This window comes from Cajanus cajan, chromosome 6 (genome assembly GCF_000230855.2).
Source record: "Cajanus cajan strain Asha chromosome 6, NIPB_CcT2T_4, whole genome shotgun sequence".
In the NCBI taxonomy this organism is placed as follows: Eukaryota; Viridiplantae; Streptophyta; class Magnoliopsida; order Fabales; family Fabaceae; genus Cajanus; species Cajanus cajan.
Window position 1 is genome coordinate 31,534,132 of NC_138522.1, and position 25,191 is coordinate 31,559,322.

The 25,191-nt window shown below is 36.2% G+C and overlaps 1 protein-coding gene and 1 long non-coding RNA gene across 2 annotated transcripts; one reads left to right on the forward strand and one right to left on the reverse strand.

Annotated features, from left to right (window-relative positions):
* The first annotated feature begins 11,982 nt into the window (after positions 1 to 11,982).
* LOC109791872 (DnaJ heat shock amino-terminal domain protein (DUF1977)) lies at positions 11,983 to 13,677 on the forward strand. Its single transcript, XM_083076916.1, has 2 exons — positions 11,983 to 12,136; positions 12,206 to 13,677. Exon 2 carries the CDS (start codon positions 12,247 to 12,249, stop codon positions 13,318 to 13,320), a length of 1,074 nt encoding a protein of 357 aa, XP_082933042.1. The 5' UTR covers positions 11,983 to 12,136; positions 12,206 to 12,246; the 3' UTR covers positions 13,321 to 13,677.
* A 7,670-nt stretch (positions 13,678 to 21,347) lies between these two features.
* On the reverse strand, positions 21,348 to 24,291 carry LOC109791871 (uncharacterized). Its single transcript, XR_002239066.3, has 5 exons — positions 24,177 to 24,291; positions 24,008 to 24,059; positions 23,873 to 23,907; positions 21,745 to 21,827; positions 21,348 to 21,645 (listed from the first exon to the last, which is right to left on the reverse strand). It is a non-coding gene; the product is annotated as an uncharacterized LOC109791871 (long non-coding RNA).
* Positions 24,292 to 25,191: the final 900 nt, after the last annotated feature.

The window sequence follows — 25,191 nt, forward strand, 5'->3', positions numbered from 1 at the left end:
CTCAAGAAATACAATAGGAGGGAGAGAGAGAAATTTTGAGCTCTAAGGAGTTATGGACGAAATTTTGTGGCCTTGATAACTGTGCCCAAGCTGCCTATTTATAGGCATCAGAAGGGTGCCAGAACGGCCCGTTCCAAATTCGGAATGACCAGTTCTGGATCTGAACGTTATGTGTTAAATTCTTACCCTGGAACGACTTGTTCTGAAACCAGAATGACCTGGGGTTGAGATTAACACAAAAATGCATTGCTAGAGCGGCCCGTTCCAAACTAGGTTTTTTTATGCTATTTAGCAGTTTGGAACGGCCCGTTCTAGTTTAGGAACGGCCCATTCCAGCCTAAGATTTTTAGACCTTTTACCTGGTTTGGAACGACCCGTTCTGGTTTTGGAACGACCCATTCCAGACTAGGTTTTTAGGCATTTTTTGTGGCTTGGAACGACCCGTTCCAATTTTGAAATAGCTTGTTCCAGGCCACTAAAACCAATTTATTTGGGCTTTAGGCCTTCTGATGTCTTGTCCTGTTGTTTGCATGCTTTGGGAGCTCCTTCCCTTCATAACAGAGGTCCATTTCCTTGTTTGTATGCCCCTGGACGAAATTGGGTGTCTACAAAGCTGAGTGAGGATTATATCCTGTTTAGCTGTGATCGAGCGGGGGCATTGCGCATGAAAATGGTTTTGTTTGTGCTTGACTGGCACTAGGAAATATTATTTTTGGAATGACTGTACATATATGGTGTTCTATTTTGTATACAGAAACTTAGTTATTTTTATTCTTACCTATCCTTGTATGTATGAGTTATCCAGCTTAATATTTCTCTTAGTTTACTAGTAGTAGTGCGATTCCACTAAGTGTAGAGACCATAGAGGGTCGTTACATTGTCCATATGATAATTGTCAAAATAAATAGTAATCATTGTCGCCACCCGGCCCGAAACGGGCTTTCGGCATTCGCGAAGGATGGTTGGACTCGTTTATTTGTTTAAAAATATGGATTGCTAGAATGACGTATTCTCAAACTGAGACCTTGTCAAACGAGCAATTTTATTAAATGTTTCACCAATCCATATTAATCCCAAGCGGGACCCTCCATGGATTAGTGGTTTTCGCAAAAGGAGGGGTTCGTGGAGTCGCCACCAATGTTTTACTCAAAACATTGGAAAAAGGGATAAGGCAATTGATTTTATAAATCAACTTTGGCCATTACAACCAGAGTTGGGTAAGGGAGTCGGTTACGCGTGGGGAAGGTGTTAGCACCCCACAGCGCCCCTTTCGGGTTCCCTATGACAGATTATTTTCTAAAATAACAGCGTAAAATTACTAAATTACCCCTATTTATTCTAAGCAATTATAAATTAACTATCTACATGATGACAGTTTAAATATGCACACAGAAAGCAGTAAAAGGAAGGATTTAAGAAGAAAACCTCTTGAAGCGTGCTTTTATATATTGAGTAAAACTGGGAAGCTTTTTGGCGTTCCCTCGCTCTACAAGCTCGCTCGCTCCTTCCTAAAAACTTTTAACTATGGAAATCCGGAGGATTTCCCTTCGACTAGGTTCGATCCTCAAGCAAAATGGCTCGGGGCTCAAGAACTTTGTCGGATCAACTCTCCGAGTGATTTCTAGGGCAGAACACTGCTCAAAAACCCCAGAATACTCAAGGAGAGGGTTAAAACTATCTCAAAAAGTGTGGAATGACGTCCAATTGACGTCATATTTATAGGGAATAGGCGCAATACGGCCTACAGAAGCAATACGGCCGTATTGAAATTTTTGAACTTCAATACGGCCGTATTGAGTTCAATACGGCCGTATTGAAATTCAGAAATTTCAATACGGCCGTATTAAATTCAATACGGCTGTATTGAAGCTTCAATACGGCCGTATTGATTTCAGTACGGCCGTATTGAAGTTTCAGAAACTTCAATACGCCGTATTGAGTTCACTGCGGCCGTATTGAAGCTTCAATACGGCCGTATTAAGTTCAGTACGGCCGTATTGGGCTTCATTCCCTCCACTTCCTTATTTTGAGCTATTCTAAGACCTCTAGACCTACAGAGAACCCTCCTAGGGCCTTCCAGGAGTCCTTCTGGCTGATCTTCCTTCAGTCTTCGAGAGTCTTCAAGCTTTATTTCCGACCCGGACAATTTTAGGGGTCTACAACTGCCCCCCCTTTACTTAGTCGGACGGCCTTTTGGTGTACCGGCTGACGAGTAAAGGAGTTGACCCAATTGTCCGGGTGATGCGCCGACCTTCTGACTTGTAGCGTCTTCCGGTGGAAAATTGTCGAGTAGCCTCTCCAGGTTTTACTTTGCTTGCTGCCCAAGCTGGAAGCTGTGAGTACCGCCTCTCCAGGCTTAGCTTCACTCTTTGTTCAAGCCGGAAGCTAAGTACCCTTGTGACAACGGTAGCAGTGTGAGTTTCGCCTCTCCAGGCTTAGTCTCGCTCTTTGTTCGAGCCGGAAACTAAGCACTTTTGTGACGACGGTGAGCAGTGAGAGTTTCGCCTCTCCAGGCTTAGTCTCGCTCTTTGTTCGAGCCGGAAACTAAGCACCTTTGTGACGACGGTGAGCAGTGTGAGTTTCGCCTCTCCAGGCTTTGCTTTGCTTGCTGCCCAAGCTGGAAGCTGTGAGTACCGCCTCTCCAGGCTTAGCTTCACTCTTTGTTCGAGCCGGAAGCTAAGTACCTTTGTGACGACGGTAAGCAGTGAGTACCCCCCTTTCCAGAGATAGCTTCGCTCATTGCTCGAGCCGGAAGCTGTGTACCTCCGTGTTTGTGACGACGGGGGTAGTGTGAGTTTCGCCTCTCCAGGCTTAGTCTCGCTCTTTGTTCGAGCCGGAAACTAAGCACCCTTGTGACGACGGTGAGCAGTGTGAGTTTCGCCTCTCCAGGCTTTGCTTTGCTTGCTGCCCAAGCTGGAAGCTGTGAGTACCCGCCTCTCCAGGCTTAGCTTCACTCTTTGTTCGAGCCGGAAGCTAAGTACCTTTGTGACGACGGTAAGCAGTGAGTACCCCCCTTTCCAGAGATAGCTTCGCTCATTGCTCGAGCCGGAAGCTGTGTACCTCCGTGTTTGTGACGACGGGGTAGTGTGAATATCTCCTTTTCAGGGATTTGTGATGATTTTGTCTCCACAGTCCACGATGCTGCTTCGACGGTTGTTTTTTTTTGATTTTGTGCCACTAAGGGCTGGATAACGCAGGGATCCGTCTAGGGGATGTGCAGTCATTCACAGGTTCCTGTGCCCCAACTTGCATTGCATTGTTGGTACCCTTGGGGAATTTCTGACTCCTTGGGGTATAGACACAGATGCTCTTTCTCTCTGAGTTGAGCGATGCCTTATGTTTGGCTGACGTCCTTTTGACGTTGGTGGAGTATCCCGGTTATCCTTATTCGGGTAACTCTTTTTGATTTTCTGATTTTTTGCTGCCTCTGTGTAGGCTGTTATCCGCTGGGGATTCTGGATGTTGATTTTGATTAGCCTCTTCTGTTAGGCATATCACCTTGATGTTCAATGATTGGCTGAGAGCCAGATTCCACTTGGGGAATGATTATTGATGTTTTTTGATTTTTCTCCTTTTGCAGGGATGCCTCTGAGTAGGCGATTGGGGAATGAGGGATCTTATGTATCCCAGAGTATTATTTAGGAAGCCTCTACAGGCTTAGCCTCACTCGACACTTGAGTTGGAGAGCTATCTTCACTGAGGAAGTTTAAGTCCTTTGACTTGGATATTCTGCTTGGGAGATCGTACTTCCATTGGGGATTTTGACGATCTTGCTTGATAGCTCTTGCTGGGGATTTTGAATCCAAGAGCATGAGTTGAGGTTCCCTCTGGGGAGTATTATTTCTGCGAGCCTCTCCAGGCTCATTTATTCTGAGAGTATTCTTTCGGCAAGCCTCTCCAGGCTCAGTTATTCTGCGGGAGTATTATTTCGGCGAGCCTCTCCAGGCTCAATTATTCTGTACGATTTGTTGGATTTTCTGTATTTTGCCCTTTTTTTCGATTTTGGCTTTTTCTGTGTTTTTGCCTTTTTTGTTGATTTTGGCTTTTTCTATGTTTTTGCCTTTTTTGTTGAGTTCGGCTTTTTCTGTATTTTTGTTGATTTCCGTATTTTTGCCTTTTTTGTTGGTTTTGGCTTTTTCTGTATAGAAATGTCTCAGTTATTCTGAGAGAGTATTATTTCGGCGAGCCTCTCCAGGCTCAGTTATTTTGAGAGAGTATTATTTCGGCGAGCCTCTCCAGGCTCAGTTATTCTGAGAGTATTCTTTCGGCAAGCCTCTCCAGGCTCAGTTATTCTGTATGACGCTGTCGATTTTCTGAATCTTTGCATTTTGTTTGCTGCTGTCATACACAAGCAATTTTCTATTTTTCTATTTTATGCGGTTGCCTCATGATAAGGTCCTTGAATGTGCAACTAATGTGTGTGTGATGCACAAATGCAATACAATTTTTTTTTTATTTTTGTTCATTTATTTAGAAAAGTGAGTGGCTCTCCCTATCCTCTTCTTCTTGGAGGACTTTCTGTCATTGACGCGAGGGAGTATTTTTTGTGAGCCTTTATGCAGGAGATTATGGATTTTATAGGAACCCCTCCAATTTTCTTTATTTGACCGATTATTAAAAGAGTTTCGTACAATTTTTGAAACATCAATTTAGAGGCATAATCACATGGTCAAGAGAGAAAAGAAACAAATGGATATTTTATTGATATTCACAAGTGTTTTTACAGAAAGATATACAGAAGGAAATTTCTGAAGAATGGCTGGCCAAGGTAGGCTATATACATTGGGCTTAACAATTATATCTGTAATTGTTGCTCTTTACGTTCCCTTAATTGCTTCGGCCTGAGCCAGGAGTGTAGATGCTGCAAGACGCTTGCTTCTAGAAGATAATCACTTGAACTGCCTTTCGGTTTTCGATTCAAGAGATCGTTGCTTGCTTTGCTTTTACATCTTATTCTTTTGCCCCTAACTTTTGCCTAGGACGTATCCTAGCGGGGATAATTTTGCCTTTGTTTTGCCTAGTACCCTTGTACTGGCGGGCTTTTATTTCTCCCTAATTTTTGCCTAGGACGCCCTTTTCGGGTTTTCATCCTAGCGGGCTTATGCAAGCAACGTCTTCAAGCATAATACTTCTTTACCACGTCAGTGTTGACTGGGTATCGAAGTTCTTCTCCATTCGTGTCTGTGAGGATTAATGCTCCTGCCGAGAAGACTCGTTTTATCACTTATGGTCCTCCGTGATTTGGGGCACACTTTCCGATTTTGTCCTTTTGAGTTGGTAGTAATTTCTTCATTACCAACTCTCCCTCATGGTAGACTCGAGGGTGGACTTTCTTGTCAAGAGCCTTTTTGATCTTCCTTTGATAGGCTTGACCATGGCATATGGCGTTCAGCCGTTTCTCTTGGATAAGGTTCAACTGGTCGTATCGGCTTTGAACCCTTTCTGCCTCGGAAAGTTTTGCTTCCATGATCACCCTTATATAAGGTTTTTCGACTTCGACGGGTAGAACTGCCTCCTGAAGTCCTATAACCATGAAGAGCAAAGGGTAATATCTCGTGTCAGTCTTTAAATGAGACAACCATCTTTTGCTCTATTTTCTTGATGCTCTTATTGGTTGTCTCGATTGCCCCATTCATCTTTGGCCGATATGGGGAAGAGTTGTGTTGGATCTTTGAATTCTTGGCACAGTTCTTCCACCATTTGGTTGTTCAGATTAGATCCATTATCAGTGATGATTTATTTCTCCATGCTTCCACTAGATTATTCTAAAATCTTTTGGGACAAGAGAGAAAAGAAAGGGAAAGATATTTTTTATTCTGAAGTTTGTGTTTTAGAGGGGATTTATTTTTCAAAAATGGTTTTTGTAAGAATGGGTGGCCAAGGTAGGCTTAAGTGTTTAGGCTTGTTTGATTAAACACTTATGAAGTTAAAAATCGTGTTGTGATTCGACAACTTGGATAGCTTCCCTTGAACCTTTCTTTTTGAATTTGGTTCATGGTACCATCATGGATTTCTTTTGTTTTTTGATTGTCCTTATTTTTGCCTAAAACACCCTTTTGTGGCGTTTTAGCGGACCTTTGTTTTTGTTCATTTTTGCAACCCTAACTTTTGCCTAGGTCACCCTTTTGTGGGATTCCTAGCAGGTCTTTTGCTCTTATTTTTGCGCAGACCCCTTTTTGGGTTTCCTGCCGAGCTTCTTTTATTTTGAAGGATTTATTTTTATCCATGATGGCACTTTGTCAAGGCCAAGGGAAGGTGCTCCAAGTTGTCACACACACTTCCACATAAAAATGATGTGGGTTTATTATTATTAAGATGATTTTAACCTCATTCATGTTTATTCAAACAGGGTTAAAGATAATGCGGTTTAGAATTTTATTATAAGCAAGAAAAGAAGCAATGAAGAATGATTTTATTATAATCATAGTGGAAACATGTGTCCTTATTTCATCACCGATATGGGTCCCAATATTGACCTTTTTTATCTTTCGGCCCTGCCCCAAATTCACGGTCTCCAATTCCTCTTGACATGGTTGGAGTAGACGAGTTTCTTGATCTAGCAATCCTTGCAGATCCGGAGAGATGGTCTCCTCATCACTGTCCAACTCAACCCGTTTATCCTCAACTTTCGGATCCCGGTCAGAGCGAACAATTACAGACATAATTATTTTATTGGTTCTGTTTAGGTTTAGAATTTATTAATGTTAATGGGGAAAGAGAGAAAAGAACAAAAAAGAGAGTAATGTGAAAAAATGCCTCTTTATTGATATTTTAAAAAAACTGTAAAACCCTTATTTACATGAAAAGGTTCTCATGATCTCGGGTACTGATCATGAGTCCCTAAAAGAAAAGAAAAATATGAAGGGGCCCTATTGTGGCTTGCCATTCTCTACTCCTGCTTTGGTAGAGGATTCTTGCTCACGTCAGGCGCTGTCGAATCGAAGGTGACCCACCCAGCATCAATAAGGTCTTGGACCTTATATTTGAGAACTTTACAGTCCTCCGTTGAATGCCCCGATGCCCCCGAATGGTATAGACAATTGTCTTGTGGTTTGTACCAATCGGGGTATGGTGGATCAAATTTCCTCGGTGGAACATAAGCTAGAAGTTGCGCCTCCACTAGCTTCGGCAGGAGGTCGCTATATGTGGTCGGAAGTTTATCAAACTTCCTCACAGGCTTGTATTGCGACTTTCCCGACTTCGAAGTGGAAGAAGATGGAGAAATGGTTACAGCGTTGACTCCTCCTTCTTTCTTCTTCCCGAAGGTCTTCTTGGCTTCAAATGATTGGGAAGGCTTAGCCAGCCTCCCACTTTTAAGTCCTTGTTCCACTCTCTCCCCAATAGTGATGATGTCCGAGAAGAGTGTCGTTGTGTTCCCTATCATTTTATCGTAATAGGGACCAGTCAACGAGTTGATGAATATGGACACCGTCTCCTTATCTGACAGCGGGGGCTCTATCTATGCCGCCAACTCCCTCCAACGTTGGGCGTACGCCTTGAAAGATTCATCATTATTCTTGCTCAAGGCTTGAAGATCTGACCTATCGGGTGTTAGGTCGATGTTGTATTTGTAGCACTTGAGAAAGGCGTCAGCCAACTGCCTCCATGTGTGTACTAGATTTCCATCTAGCTGCATATACCAGTTGAGTGCAGTTTCAGCCAAGCTCTCTTGAAAGCAATGAATTAAGAGCTTTTCATTGGTGGCATATGCAGCCATCTTGCGACAGTACATGGTGAGATGACTCTTGGGGCAAGTCGATCCCACATATTTCGGGAAATCTGGCACTTTAAATTTAGGAGGGAATTGAATGTCCCTCACTAAGCACATATCGGCGGCATCTTTGACATCAAAATCATGCCCCTCCATAGCCCTCAACCGATCCTCTAGGGCGTGGAATTGTTCTTTTGAAACCTCGGGCTCTTTGATCATAATTCCAGCCCCAAGAGGTATGGCATGTGGAGGATCTTCTTCATGCTCCTCCTCCTCTCCCTCATGATGGGACCCATGGTCACTGTGATGAGATCCATGAATGTTATGGTGACGCATGAGTTCCAACATTTGCGCCATCTGCTCTTTAAGCTGTGAAAGCTCGGTTGTGAGCTTCTTGTTTTGCTCCTCCAATGCTTCCATTTTCTTGATTCTCTGTGCGCGCGTAAGGACAGAGAGATGACCAGCCACTTTCTAAAATGAATTTTTTTAGTTAGTTTATTTTATGGAATGAATACACTCTTTAACATGAGCTTGATAAACCTCCATCTTTAAGGCGCTGCCTTTTTAAGACAGAAATTTACCACCCTTCTTTATCTATGATCTCTCCCCAACGGAGAATCTCTATAGTCATGGGTCTCTTTCACTCATGTCAAGAGGTATTGGTGACCCTAAAATGTATGTTTTTATGAGGATGCATGGTCTCTTATTGGTAATGATGCACATGCCCCTTACTTTTATATTTTCACACATTGGTTTTTCCTCTCATGTCATGACATTTTCATGCATGGGGATTTATTCTTAGACCTTATTACGAGGTTATTTATTAATGCACAAACAATTGCACATAAGCATTTACACAAACAATTCACTCATCCACGAACAGTCACGAACGAATCACGAGGTAGGGGTCTCCTGCAGAAAAGTGCATATTCAAGGAGGATCTAACTGTTCTCACTTGGTCAAAGGCCCCCAAGGTGCCCCCATTATAGGGACCCAATTCCTCTCGTCGTAAGTCGATGGAAAGTTCCAACGCACTGTCGGACTCGAGTTCATGGTTATCACCTTGAGTGATGTTTTTCCGACAACGGTCTCGTAGGCTCCTATAGACCCATTCAACCGGCCGTACTAACATCCACTCCCTATGGATTACCACTCATGCCCCCGGGTATAGAGGGAACTGTTGTGTGCAAAGGTTTGTGTGCAATTTATTTCAAACAATTGCGGAAATTTAAACAAACAACAGTTATTTAAAGCCAAATATATAAAGCATGTTATCATACAAGCAAGGGGTAATGAAGTAATTTTAACTATTATTTGTTAAAAATAATCTGTCACTAAATGGGACTGACTCTCGAAGCTTCCCCAGCGGAGTCGCCATCTGTCGCCACCGGCCCGAAACGGGCTTTCGGCATTCGCGAAGGATGGTTGGACTCGTTTATTTGTTTAAAAATATGGATTGCTAGAATGACGTATTCTCAAACTGAGACCTTGTCAAACGAGCAATTTTATTAAATGTTTCACCAATCCATATTAATCCCAAGCGGGACCCTCCATGGATTAGTGGTTTTCGCAAAAGGAGGGGTTCGTGGAGTCGCCACCAATGTTTTACTCAAAACATTGGAAAAAGGGATAAGGCAATTGATTTTATAAATCAACTTTGGCCATTACAACCAGAGTTGGGTAAGGGAGTCGGTTACGCGTGGGGAAGGTGTTAGCACCCCACAGCGCCCCTTTCGGGTTCCCTATGACAGATTATTTTCTAAAATAACAGCGTAAAATTACTAAATTACCCCTATTTATTCTAAGCAATTATAAATTAACTATCTACATGATGACAGTTTAAATATGCACACAGAAAGCAGTAAAAGGAAGGATTTAAGAAGAAAACCTCTTGAAGCGTGCTTTTATATATTGAGTAAAACTGGGAAGCTTTTTGGCGTTCCCTCGCTCTACAAGCTCGCTCGCTCCTTCCTAAAAACTTTTAACTATGGAAATCCGGAGGATTTCCCTTCGACTAGGTTCGATCCTCAAGCAAAATGGCTCGGGGCTCAAGAACTTTGTCGGATCAACTCTCCGAGTGATTTCTAGGGCAGAACACTGCTCAAAAACCCCAGAATACTCAAGGAGAGGGTTAAAACTATCTCAAAAAGTGTGGAATGACGTCCAATTGACGTCATATTTATAGGGAATAGGCGCAATACGGCCTACAGAAGCAATACGGCCGTATTGAAATTTTTGAACTTCAATACGGCCGTATTGAGTTCAATACGGCCGTATTGAAATTCAGAAATTTCAATACGGCCGTATTAAATTCAATACGGCTGTATTGAAGCTTCAATACGGCCGTATTGATTTCAGTACGGCCGTATTGAAGTTTCAGAAACTTCAATACGCCGTATTGAGTTCACTGCGGCCGTATTGAAGCTTCAATACGGCCGTATTAAGTTCAGTACGGCCGTATTGGGCTTCATTCCCTCCACTTCCTTATTTTGAGCTATTCTAAGACCTCTAGACCTACAGAGAACCCTCCTAGGGCCTTCCAGGAGTCCTTCTGGCTGATCTTCCTTCAGTCTTCGAGAGTCTTCAAGCTTTATTTCCGACCCGGACAATTTTAGGGGTCTACAATCTTGTAGACATATCATTCTCAAACGTCTGGGGTCTAAACCCTTTACTTCTTTTCATATATAAGTAATCGTAATTTAAAATAACATGTAAATAACCAAAAGGGGAATAAGATATTCAAATTATTATTCTTTATCATGCTAATTTCATCACAGGGTATCGATTTAGGGCATTGTAAGGTGTCTAATACCTTCTCTATACATAAATGACTCCTGAACTCAATTTTGGCTATGAAGGTCACAATTGAGGTTTTCAAAAATATTTTTTTTTTTGATGTTTTGAGTAAAATGTCGGTGATGACTCCTTCAAACTCTTTTCTAAAGCCATTGATTAGGGGTTACTTTGGTTTTTGGATGTTCCCTAATCAATGAGATTTTGAAAATAGAGGTCTAAACCATTTGTGGTAAAATCAAAATCTTTTGAGTTTCGACACCCATTATTATAAATTAAATTTACTCTAATGAAATTAAATAAAAAGTTAAAAAATTCTTATAAACATGTTTAATAACTTCAAAAAATACTCGCAAAATAATTTACTTTTATTTCATTGAAATTATTAAAGTGACAATGTAGAAAAAAAAAACTAGTCAAATTAAATAACATAAATTTAATTTACATTATACTATACATAGAGAGACAATCACCATTCAATTTTCATATAATTTTTACATATTTATACTCTTTTAATATATTTTTTTCACCATCATATATCTTGAGAATAAAATTGAAGAAAAAATTTGTATAAAAAATTAATTATCCACGTTATCAATAACAACTATAAATAAATATATTCTTATTTTGCAACCACATGTAGCCAAAATGATTTTACTCTACTTTAATCATATATTAAGTTAAATTACATTTTTGGTCCGAATTTTTATCAATTTATAATTTTGATAATTTTATTTTAAAATAGAGACATTTAGTTCATTGTTCTTAAAATTACAAAATTTTGGTTCTACCATTAATTTGATGTTTATTAATTATTAAATTTTGACATTATGTTAATCTGCTCTCCTAAAAAAGAAGGGATATGGGATTTACTTGTGTAACATACAAAAATAAAAATGAAAAATTATCGTACAAACAATCTCTATTTATATCCATTTGAGTAATATTTATTTTATTAATAAAAATCTTATTTGTATATTTTTAAATGTTATACTATTAAATATCACACTTAAATATAAATAAATATTAAAATTTAATAATTAGTAGATACTAATTTAATAAGAAGATCAAAATTTTATATTTTAAAATTAGAGAATTAAATATTTTTATTTTAAAATAAAGATATTAAAATCACGAATAAGTAAAAATAAACGTATATATTATCATTATTTATACTAATATATAAAAGGATACTCCTTTTAGTAATTATTTTGTTCTTCACATTTTGTCAACCATTTTACCTTTTCATTTTAAGAAAGTTAAAAAGAATTATTTTTTTATTAAAATTAAAATCTTAAAATTAATGGAGTGATTATAACACTAGATCAACATATATTTATTGTTTAATTTATATTTTTATTTTATCTCTATTGATCCTACTAGTTTTTTTTATTATTTTTTTATTCTAATCCTACTAGTTTTATATAAATTTTATATAAAATATTTAGAGGAAAAAAAAAAGTATATAAAACGAGAGGAGTTAAAGGATTTGGTAGTTGCTCCAAAATTCCCAATCGTGGGGCACCATCAACTGAAGAACGATCTCTGTTTTATCTCTCCATGAAACCCTAATTCATTCACTTCTCGATCTCCGAAGCGCAATCCTTCCACGCTCGTCTTCGCTCTCCATCTGTAAGTTCAATTCCCCTATCGATCCACCCTCACATGAAATCTTGAATTATTCACTGCCCTATTTTCCAGGTACAAAGATCCATCGCGACACGACCGTTACTTCGACGACGATGGATGGCAACAAGGACGACGCGTTGAAGTGTTTGAGAATCGGCAAAGAGGCTTTAGAAAGCGGCGATCGTTCACGCGCCCTCAAGTTCGTGACGAAGGCGCGTCGCCTCGATCCCACCCTCCTCGTGGACGATCTACTGTCCGCCATAGAGGCCGACGCGGGGGATCCGCCCGCCGACGCCTCCGCCACCGCCGCCGCCGCGGAGCCCAGCAAGCCCCCCGACCAGCCTTCCATCCGGCGCAGGGCTAGCGCGGCGGCAGGTTCCTCGTTGTCTTCGGCCTCATACACCGAAGAGCAGATTTCAATTGTCAGAGAGATTAGGAGGAAGAAGAACTTGTATGAGATATTGGGATTGGAGAGAAGTTGCAGTGTTGAGGATGTGAGGAAGTCTTACAGGAAACTATCTCTGAAGGTTCATCCCGATAAGAACAAAGCCCCTGGCGCCGAGGAAGCCTTCAAGGCCGTTTCCAAGGCTTTTCAGTGTCTTAGCAATGAAGAGAGCAGGAGGAAGTATGACATTTCTGGAGAGGATGAAGCGGTTTACGAGCAGCGCGCGAGGCCCGCTGCGAGGGCATACAATGGTTACTATGAGGCTGACATTGATGCTGAGGAGATATTTAGGAATTTCTTCTTTGGAGGTATGGCCCCTGCGACTAATTTTGGAGGATTCAGTTTCGGACCAGGTGGTTTCAATGCTCACAGGCCTGCTGAACATGGCTCTGGCGGTGGTTTCAATGTTCGAGCTTTAATTCAGTTGCTGCCGGTGCTGCTTATTTTGCTTATAAACTTTTTGCCTTCATCGGAGCCCTTGTACTCGCTCTCCAAGAGCTATCCTTATGAACATCGGTTTACCACACCCAAGGGTGTTAACTTTTATGTTAAGTCCACAAATTTTGCTCAGGAGTATCCGCCGCAGAGCGAGGAACGGGCGGTGGTGGATGAAAGGGTTGAGAGGGAGTACTTCAGCATTCTCCGCCAGAACTGTCGCTTCGAGATGCAGCGTCGCCAATGGGGGTATATTCGGGAAACGCCGCACTGCGATATGCTGCACAAGTTTGATACGGTGAATTGATAAGTTCAATCAAGTTTCTAAATTTTTATTGTCTTGCCTTTTCATGTAGATGCAACACCTTTTACCTGCTTGTGATATTATTATAGAATGTACAATTTATTTTTCACTCTCATATTAGTGAAGCAAGTTCATAATAAGCCAGCTGCTTTGTTGGGATTGTTAACTCTCAAACTTCATCAAATATCTCTATGATGGATATTCCTTCACAGCTGAAAATCATTCGTTGCTTCACTTGAGTACCTAAATTTGGCTTTTGAGTTTTGACTCGTGTATTTTATGTTCAACTGCCCAGAGTGGTAAAACCATATGGTAAGTACCTATTATTGCTATAATGTGATGATAATTCTGTTGGTATTATTGCTGCATGTTGGCAACTTCTATGTATTTAATTGTTGTTTTAGCTCTAATATAATAGCATAAATTTGTGATTGTTAACACCATAATAGGGAGAGTATTAGAGAGTGTCAGGAGCATGAATGGAAGAAGATAATAATAGGGGATATAAACAAATAGATAAGCATGTTTGTGGATGGTGAAAGGAGGGAAAGATAGACGGATCAGATAAATGCTTCCGTGATGTTGCGTCATGATTAAAAGGAAATAATGTTTAAAGGGTGCTAATCGTTTGCTGAAGCAAGATTGTGTGGAGTAATTGATGTTATCAATAGAACATGCATGATGGAAGTTTATAGTTTAAGCAGCTATTTAGCCTTCATTGCTTCCTTGACACCTGATAAGCTGAAGTTCTATGATTGAACTTGTGGAGGCATAGTTGGATGGCTAACAAGATTCTTATTTGAAAAGCGAAAGACAAAGATGTTTCTAAGCGGATGGGATTTCATTTAAACAATGTTTTGTTACTTGACAGTGCTATGAATTGATTTGCCATGCCCTTTTGAGGTGTTTCTTGTCTGCGTCTGCTTCAAAGATAAATGAAATGGGGATTGAGGAGAAACAGAACTTGGCGCCTTTCTATTTGATTTGATTCATCTAGCTTGGACGATAGCCTTTTCCTTTCCTACATTTTAACCAAAGTGGCATTTTCATGTTGTTGATATGATTATAAATTAATATCCAAATTAATATAGAAAAGTATATATTTTCAATGAGAAGTTGATTATTCTTTAGGCTTTTGGGTTGTGATTTTTTTTTTGTGTTAACTTTTACATTTGTACTACTCTTTTTTTTTTTCTTTTTTTTTTCCCAGGGGTGTTAGATTTGTTGTGTGGGGCGTTGTGGGTTAAACCCAAGTCATGTATAATGGGGTCACTCAATCACGTTGGTTTAGTGCAAGATCTATGTCAGTTCAGAAGCAACTTTTTTCAAATTTCATGATGAAGTCGTATGATGAGAATATTTTTACCTATGAATGCGTATTTTTTTTCATATTTTATTATGAATTAAATGTGTTTCTAGTTTATGTAAAATGAGGGAGTTTTGATATTGGTCATTGTAATATTTTTTCCTAAAATTTGTGAACATTATTTTTGGTTATTGTAATATATATATATATATATATATATATATATATATTATTTTTATCCTTCTAAAACATACTAAAATATAGTCACTATTATTTGTTCCTAATGACCATTTTAAAGTATATATATAACACTTATTTTAATGATTTATAAAAATTTTAGAAGTATCACATGTAGATTAAGTATGACAAACACTTGAATATCATCTAAGATATTTATATAATTTTCTAATAAATACATAAGTAGTTAAAGGGGACCAGAATTTTAAATTAAAGATATGAAAAATAAAGAAATTTTTTAAAGAGACTAAAATTAAAATTAAAATATATTTATTTTGCAAGAACTGAAAATATATTTAAATTTTTTAATATTATGTGTTATTAAAACATTTTGGAGTAAAATAGTGTTAAATTTTTGGAACACATTTAACCATGGTTATTAAAATTGGATCGAACCGGTTGGTGTGACCGTTAATCGGATCTGAACCAATTTGTTAATCCCGAAAATTGCTTTGCAACAAATCAGTAGAAAATCGGTAGAATTGGTAAAAGTTGGTCACATCGGTTTAATATCAAAATTAATATAGAAAAATATATATTTTGAATGAAACAAATGATTATTCTGTAGGGTTTTGGTTTATAAGATTTGTTGTTAGTCAACTTTTAGATTTTACATTTGTACTACTTTATTTCTTTAATTTTTATTTTTGGAGGGGGCTGGTTATGGTATTTGCAATCTGGTGGAAGGAGGCAAAATTTAGTTAAAAGAGACAAAGTGGCATTGATGTTTAAACCCATAGTCATGTATCATAGGATCGTTAGTAACAAGTTGGTTTAATGCAAGACCCATGTTAGTTCAAATGCAACTTTTTTCAAAATTTTCATGTAAAAATTGTGAAGAAAGGAAAGACATTAGAGGAGGGAGTTGAATAATGTCAATTAAAAATTTAACACTTTTTTTAAACAATGAAGTAGTTATAAAACCTTGCAAGTGAAAACGAAGAGTTAAAAGAAAATAACACAATGTTTTTATATTGGTCATCTCAACAACTAAGACTATGTCTAGTTCTTGATCAACCCAATCAAATTTCGTTATTTTTTACAAATATATAAGTATTCTTTCACAAATCACTTATGGCTTAATCTAAGTGTTTTCTTATGTATCTTTTCAAATAACTACCCAAGTATTCTTTGAACACAAAGCCTCTCAAAGCATCAACAACTAGAAATTTTTTGACAGTCAAGCATCTTCAAGCTCATAGCAATAACACAGTTAAAATTAGGAAATGACTTTGTTGTTTCGTCTTAGTATGTGTGGAGAAAAGACACACACTAGAAGGAGGTTGAATAATGTGTATAACAAACTCACACTTTTGAGTAGCGAAGAGGATACAAACTTAACAGACGAAGTGTTGGAGAAGAGTCAGATGAAACACTAGAATTTTATACTAGTTTATCTCAACTACCGAGACTACATCCAGTTCTCAATCCAACCAGATTGAGTTCCACTATCTTATAGACAATATATAAGTATTCTTTCAACAAGTCACTTCTAGCTCAATCCTAAGTATTCTTTGAAAACCAAACTTCTCCAAGCTTAATAAAAAATATTCTTTCAAACAAGCCTCTTTAAGTTTAATAACAAGTTTCGAACAAGTATCTTCAGGCTAAACATTTACAACAAAGTTTACAAGAGATAATGAGGTTTTTTCATCTCTTCTAAACTGTTGCAATCTATAATGAAAGTACAAAATAATCTATACAAAATTCATAGGGAGTGTTTCTTTGTATGCGAGTGTTTGTCTCTACATGTTTGTTTGAATGCTTGAACCTTATATAGTAGCTTTAGAGAAGATGACTATCGTGGCAATTTTGAGTTGAACACACAAGTTGCTTCGTTTGTCTTCACTGTTGATCTTAAAGGAGAGAGATTATTGTTGCTTCATTTAATGCGAGCATTAAATGTTTTTCAGTAAAATTTATATCTCTTATCTGATCTAGAAAGTTACTTATCATCAATTTTTTCTAAAATGAACAAATAAAAAGTAATGTCAATGCAGAGTAGTTCTTGTAGAGTCTTTTTCTGCTTTTGCATCATATCCAGGATTTTGCCTTTTGATTTTGACGGATAATTTAACTTTTACTTCTTTAACAAATTTTGAGAGTTTTGAGACATCTTTCTTGTTCAATCTATTAAGGAATAAAACATTTAATGGACTTTATTATTAGTCTCAATAAGTAAATATACATAGATACACTGTATGCTTTGTCTGATTGATGGACCATGGGCCAAGGGCCCAATCACTAGAGCTATGGCCAGGAGCATTCAGGAAGGATTGGACAACTTGAAGACCAATGGGTTTTCTAAGCCCAAGGTTCTCTTCATTTAGACCACTTTATCATGAAGAGAAGGCATAGTTCTTTTGTATATAACTTGTATATAGTTTTCATTATATAGGTCACTTTTTGCCTTTGTATTTGTGAGACACTTTATTTCATTTTTATAGATTATTATATAGTGAATTTAGAGTAGGTTCTTTGGAGACTTTTACTCTATTTGACCTTGTATTAAAGGTCAACATTTTTACATTTTTCAGTAGTAGAAGTGGGGTGGCAAATAACAAGACTTGAGGGTGTGTTTAGCAATTGGGTCAGTATTGGGCCTAGGCAAAATTTTACATATTAGACTTGTTTTGCTCCATATTTTTCAAGGATTTGATTTAGCTAGGTCTCATCATTTTTGGATGAACCTAACTAAACCAAATCAAACATTTTTGAAACGGATTCATGGAGCAAATAAGTTCAAGGCTGCCTAGCTTGCCTAGTTCCTTTCCTTGGCCGAAATTGCTTATACTCTTAGAGTCTTTGGGAAGCTTGTGCTCCAAGCTTCTAACTTATCTTGTTTCCCAAGCAAGCTAAGATAGAAGCTTGCTCCAAGAGCCTCCTAAACTAGGATGGCCGATCAAGCAACCAAACCATGGTTTTCTTGAACCATGGTTAAGGTTAGCTTTCTCCCTAAGCTATGTACTTCTATATATTTGTAAATCTCTCATTTTCTCCCACTTTGGATGAATAAACTCAGAATTTCCTCTCAAAATTCTCTCTTCCAAAGCCTTAGAAACCATGGAGATGTTCTCTCTACCTAGGTTCCTCATAAAGGAGTTCCTCCTTTGTGCCTTGGTGCCTTACTCTTTGATAAGTCATAATTTTCGTGCATTTTCTTACCTTTGTAACCCCCTATTAAGTATTATCAGTACTTAATTGTTCTCTCTTGCCATATTTTACTTTCTTGAGGTTTATTGGGTATTAATTCGGAATTTTAGTTAATTGGATTTATTAGCCTAATTAATTTCATAATTATTTTGCAGAGGATTTGGAATCACTTATTGGACTGGGAGCACTACCACATGGGCTTGCCATGTGGACCAACTTCAACACCATTTTAAATTTTAATTGTAATTTTGTTTTTTTGTTGCTGGATGGGCCAACTGGGCCAACCCACTCTCTTAACCTAGTGCACTTAAACTCGTAGGGGACAAGATGCACACTAGGCATCAATATTAGGTCAGACTTTGAGGGGACAAGGGGACACAACCACCACCTTATTTTGGTTAAAAAACAAGATAGAGAGACATACCATTTTTGGACTGCATTTTGTGCTTGCTTTTGTTGTAGCTTATTTTCAGTAGTTCTTCTTCTTATTTTTCACTTTCCTTCTTCTTGGTTTTCCTCCATGGAAGGCTAGATTGTAATACTCTCTCACTCAGTTAAATGTATTCATTGAGGTTTATTCATTCCTGGTGTTCTTACATTTTAATCCTTATGAATCTGTTGTGTTGGTCTTGTTTCCATGCTTGATGGTTTCGTTTTCAACTTAACTGGTTCACCTTACTTTACTCATGGTTTGCTTAATCTTATGGGTAGAGATGCGTGCTAATGCTTTGTTCGTATGTATGGCTTCAATGATGGTAATGACGTTTAGTCGTTACTTGGAGTTAAACAGAGGGTTAAATCAGTGAGAAATATTTCGAACCAAGGATATGATGCTACAACTAAGTTGGAGAGTCACTGTTTCATCACTTACTGTTTCATTGCTTTCTTGTTTCATTGATTGAATCTGAACCACCCCTTTTTGTGTGTGTTTGGTTGTATTACACGAACCTCGGATTGGCATTGTTGCTCCTTGAGAGATGACCTAGGAGTCACTTTCTAGTACTATAAATTTCATATTTTATTTGATCGGGTACGACACCGATCACTCTTCTAACTTCTTGAGGAAGTTACCGAACACATTCAAGTTGCTTCTACTTGCTCGGATTTGTTTCTCTTAGCTTCTTCCATTGAAGAAATCAACCTCAAGATAATAAGGAATTGAAGATGGAGTCTAGAGGAAGCCATCAATCACTTCTTCTATTGCATTCCATCATTTTTGGTATCTAGAGCCTTGGTGCTCTTGAGGTTATGTTCTTTTTTCCTTTAAATTGATTTGGTCATGTCTCAATCTTCCTTTACATGTCTCGCTTGTTTTTCTGAATGGATCTAGTTCTTGTTCACATTTTTATGGATTCACATGTCACATGAAAATTGATTGATTCATTTTGTTGCTTGTTCCTTTACTCTTGAATCAATTCGGTTTTGTGCTTTAGGTATTCTTGTGCTTGTGGTTTTAATTTTTCTTGAGTCTTGCCTATCCCATTACATGAATCCGTGATTGGATTATTACAATGAATAGCATGTGTTTTTGTTTTTGAATCATATGTTTTATCTAGAGCCATGTGTAGTCCTTTTACATGTCATTGAATCCTAGACTAGCTTGTTGAACCTTTGGTTTTTGTTTTGTTTTGTGACATTATTTGGTGCAGTTTTGATTTGTTAATCTTGTGCTGACCTATATGTGCTTTTATTTTACATATTTGAGTTCTTAATTTGCTATTAGTTCTAGCAATTTTCTTAAAGTTAGGTTTCTTTGATGTCTCATAAAAGGTTTGTCAGGAAAATTACTAAACATTTTTTCCTATTAGGATTTCTTTGAATCTCTTGTGTGGCTGAAACTTGTTCCTATTTTTGTGCATCTAAAATAGAGGAAAAACATAGGTATTAGGTTTTTTAAAGTGCAAGAAAATCAAAGAAAAAGTTTACCTAAAATTGTTTAACAAATTGGTGATTAAGTAAGAGCACTTGTAACACACACATCTATATACCTCTTGTTTGTGAAAATTGTTTAGCAACCTTTTTCATTACCAAATCTGAGACTTATAAGTGATAAAAAAAAGGCATTAAACTCTAGTGACAAAAGAAAAGAAAGTTAAAAGAAGTTTCCAAAATAATTACAAAAGAAAACAAGAAAGAACATGAGTAAAAGGCAAAGGAGTAGAAAATTTTTGCTATAAGTTGCTCTCGGATTTTGCTTAGTGCTGCATACTTTCAAAACTGTCCAGACATAAACCACTTGAGATTGTGTCTTATTTTGTTTTTTAATCTTACATTTTATTTTGGTAATCCATTCTAGAGCCATCGGTAGGTTTTCCTTTGTGTGCTAGCCTTTCTTTGGTGCCTTAATTTTTGTTTTTCTTTCATTTGGAGTTCCTTCTTGTTTTGTCTCATTAAACTCTACCATTTGGTGTAGCTATTCTTAATTGTTAATCCTTTTTCAGTTTTTACCATATAACTCCAGCAACTTAAGGTGTGTTGAGTGCTTCTTGAAGGTGTAGAAGGCCAAGTTATAAAGGTAGCTTATTGGAATGTTTATGGTGCCCTAGGAGACCTTGCTTCTCCATTGGAGGAAAGCCTTGGAAGACTAAACATCTAGGAATAACCAACATCAAGGTTATTCCTAAGAAAGGAGAGACACACTTGGAGAGGTTGCTGCAGCCACTACAAAAAAATCAAGTTTTAGCGACCACCAAAATTGGTCGCTATTTAGGTAAATTCGGTCGCTAATACATTCAACGACCGAAAAATTCAGTCGCTAAAACCCTGGTCGCTATTTAAAATAGTGACCGAAATTCTTTCCGTCACAAATTAGCGACCGAAAAATCAGTCGCTACACAATAAAATTCCGTCGCTAAAATTTTGGTCTCCTAACTTTTGGAGACCAATTTTGCGACCGAATTTTTTGGTAGCAATTTCCGTCGCTAATTTTTGTATTTATTTAATAAAAAAGATTTTATAAATCAGTCGCTAAATCGGTCGCTAAAAAATTGAAATAGCTACGAATAAAATCGGTCGCTATTTCGGTCGCTAAAAAATTGAAATAGCTACGGATAAAATCAGTGGCTATTTCGGTCGCTAAAAAATTGAAATAGCTACGAATTAAATCGGTCGCTATTTCGGTCACTAAAGACTGAAATAGCTACAAATTATTTTGGTCACTATTTCGGTCGCTAATAACTTGAATTAGCTACAAATTGTTTCAGTCGCTATTTCGATCGCTAAAATATACCAGTAATTTTTAAATTCTTTTTTAATTATAAATTTATACCTGTTAAAGAATATGAAATTAACAATATTTTTATTACACAATTTATAATAATAAACTAAAACATACTAAAAGATATAATCTTATCGATGAGAATTTATATTATACTGAAAACTAAATAAAATATAAGTATGTCAATATAGTATGCTAAAAACACAATAATAACATAAAATGTTTAAACTTCAACAAAGTAATAGTGAAATACAATAAAATATCATGAAACAAGTAAAATAAAGAAGCTTAATTAAGGGTCTTCTGCTATGTCATCAAGAGCATCATCAACAGCATGGTCAGAATCATCTGGGGTAGTACTCGGTGCAAGAGGGGTTAGCCTTAAAGGGTCAATGTTTATAAAAGATTTTGTTTCCTGTTTCATTGTGAAAACAAAATAAGCAAAAAAAACTTTCTCAAAGTAAATAGCTCCTAACTGTAAGAACCTTTTCGAAAAGCATATCCATAACATTACCTTAGCAACAAGCACCCTCAGAGTTTTGAATGCTTCAATTCGAATTCTTGCGGAACCTTGTTGTCCCCTAGCTGTCTCTGTATCTGCAGTGTTTTCATAAGACCATATTTGCATTATAAATTTATATAATGTCATAACCAACTTACAGAAAAGAATAATTTCTAAGTTATAATTTAAAAGCAGTGTTTTCATAAGACCATATTTGCATTATAAATTTATATAATGTCATAACCAACTTACAGAAAAGAATAATTTCTAAGTTATAATTTAAAACATAACTGAATTGGAATTTCTAAGTGATAGCCAGTGTCCAACAGCAGTTGACGCAAATTGAGACTGGAGAAATGCAAGTAAACATTCTTCTTAAATACTTGAAAGTTTTATGAAGCCTATCATTATAAATGCCACTCGAAAGTGCAGGCAAACCAGATATTTTTTTACACAAGCAAGACACATCAAAACAGGGATATAAACTCAAAAGTAGTGTCGTGACACACTAAAAAAATTCCTTCACAAAACACCTCTGAAGCCTCGGTGGGTGATACAATGGCTTCATATGTTAACTTTTTTAGCAGCACAACCATTTATTAAAGAACATCACAGTTCAGTATTTTTTTTTTATCGTAGCAAACAAAATTTTGTCTAGAAAGCTGATCAAGGCTAGAGTAGGATATAAACCTTAACAAACACCATTCCAAGCCACCACAAGACCCTAGATTTTTTTTGTTCTTTTTGTTTCTTTGGTTCATTATCATTCCCTAGTAATGAAAGCAACATAGTTCTCAACTCATAACTCATCCAGCACACTTAACATTGCCAGTTTTATTTTACTCAACTACTAAACAACAAGCAACTCAAATTCTAAAGTAATACTTCACAATTTGCATAGAATCCAGAGCAAATGTCAAACGCATATATATATATATATATATATATATATATATATATATATATATATATATATATATATCAATTAGCACTTTAAGACGACAAAGGAGGAAACAGAATAATATTAATATTAAATTGCATATGTAATTTGCCTGAAGATCCTAATATTAAACCTGAAAATTATCTACAAAGTTTGTACAGTAAAGTTATTATAAAAAGGTTAGCGATGGAAAAGGAAACAGAATGTTGAATTGAAAGATAAAATTAAGTTTTTAACCTTTTAAGGCCCCAATTTCTAAAGGTAGTTCCTCGTTTAAAAGCTATTTATGGGAGCCAGAAAAGAGGTTCGTGTATTGATAGGGTAATATAATATACTAGTATAGGTGTAGTAGGCAGAGTGTGCACCGCTTATGATAAGCAAACTATGCAGCAAAGCCACAAAAAGAGTCAGACAACAAAAGGATGCCAATTTACTTACGGGAATGCTTTTTGGCGATACAAGTAAGCCATAACTTTGACCACAACAATAAAAGCAACAAATACGAGGTGCTGGTAACAGATTCAAGCATATGGAAACAGGACCATGCCGCATATCATATATATGAACAAAAATGCTACACAAATGAAAAACAATAGTTGATTGAGCCCAAAACCATCCTGCCTAAAGCTGATAAACACACAAAACCTCAACCTCGGATTCTATTTATTTTTTTCCATCTTCGACCAACAGGCATTGATTACTCTCTAAAAATTTCAAAGACAACAATTATGAACCACATAACAATTAACACATGCAATGGTACCATAAAAAACAAAAGGACAAAACTTAAATAATGTACATATGGTACTATTGGTGCAGTTTTTCTAATCAGAATTGGACTTCCAACTCAATAATTTGAGACTTAAGATTCCATTAAATATCAAAGCTAAGCACGATGAATATCCAATTCTAGTAGATGAACACAGTCATCTCAAGTTTTACCCTAAAAAACACAGCGAAAATAAAATTCATCCATTTTCCCTAGCAAAACAAACACTTATGCAATTTGTAAAACTCTCATGAAACGCCCATATGAAATAATTATTTTTCTAAATTAAGCAAATCAAAAACAGAAACCCTAGAAGAAAAAAAAATTAGTTAATCATCATTCACCAATTGATACAATTTCAAACAACACAGAAACTCACAACCACAAGCACAATTCCCTACCGGTCAGAAAATTTAGAAGCGTAAACTCACCAGTAAATCAAAATCGCACTTCCACAGCTTCACCTCTGCACAAAACAAGCAAAAAAAACACAAGGTCAACACAAATTCAACCGCTTATGATCACAAAAAGGAAAAACAAAAGAAAAGGTTCAGAAGCTTGCGCACGAGAATCTTGCGAGGGGGAAGAAAGATACGACACTGCATAATCAACTATAACCTTCATCAATAACACAAAACCTCAATAAATTTTAAAGGAAACTAACTAGAATTTAACGAAATTAAGAACATAAGTAGTCCCAATGAATTAGAACAAGAAGTGGAAAGGAGAGTGTACCAGATGGAACTGCAAAATTCGATGGCTCGGAGAAACCCTAGGCAATTGCAGAGAGGTGCGAAAAGAGAGAAAACGTGAAAGATTTTAGTTTGCGCTTAGTTTATTTAAAATAAATAAATAAATATTTATTTATTTTAAATTTTAATTTGAATTAAACATGCTATTATTGAATTAGATTAAAATAAAGGAATTGTTTTAAATTTCCCTCATATAGAATAATCATATTAATTTACTATCAAATTTTTAATTAGTCTCACATCCTATTAACAATTAAAAGATGGGTTGTTAGATTATAAAAATTAAATCATAATAAATCAAAAAATTATAAAAATTATAATTCAAATCATAATAAATAATTTGATATTAAATTTATTATATATTAAAATTAATTAAATATTTTTATCAAAGATATTGATACAGATTTTAAATTTTATTTACTATGTTTTATAATCAAAAGAAATCCAATATTAAATCCAAAGATAATAAAAATTATAACTAAAATCTTAATAAATTTTCTAATATTAAATTTAGTATATATTAAAATTAATTAAATATTTGCATTTAAGAAATTATTACAGATTTTAAATATATATTTTAAAGTTTTTATTTTATTAAATTAATTGAAAATAAATTATATTTTATCACTTTTTAATAAAGTAAGTGAATGATAATGAATTAACTAAAATTTTAAAATATATTTTAATTAAAAATATTTTTTTATCAATACAGTGACTAAAAAAATTATAATAAATAATGAAATTAAATAAATTAAATCTTATAATGGTTATTTTTTTTAATGATATTAAATTAAATATTCTAATTATTTTACAATAAATTAAAATGAAAAGATAATAAAATATTTTAACAGATATTTCAAATAAAACACATTAAAATATTATAATCAAAACAAATACAGTATTAAATTAAAAGATTATAAAAATCATAACTAAAATTATAATAAATATTCTGATATTAAATATTTGTATAAAAAAATTGCTATAGATTTTATATTTTA

Bases quoted from the DNA above. Each gene is read 5' to 3' on its own strand.
- LOC109791872 (XM_083076916.1), top strand. From the start codon at position 12,247: ATGGATGGCAACAAGGACGACGCGTTGAAGTGTTTGAGAATCGGCAAA.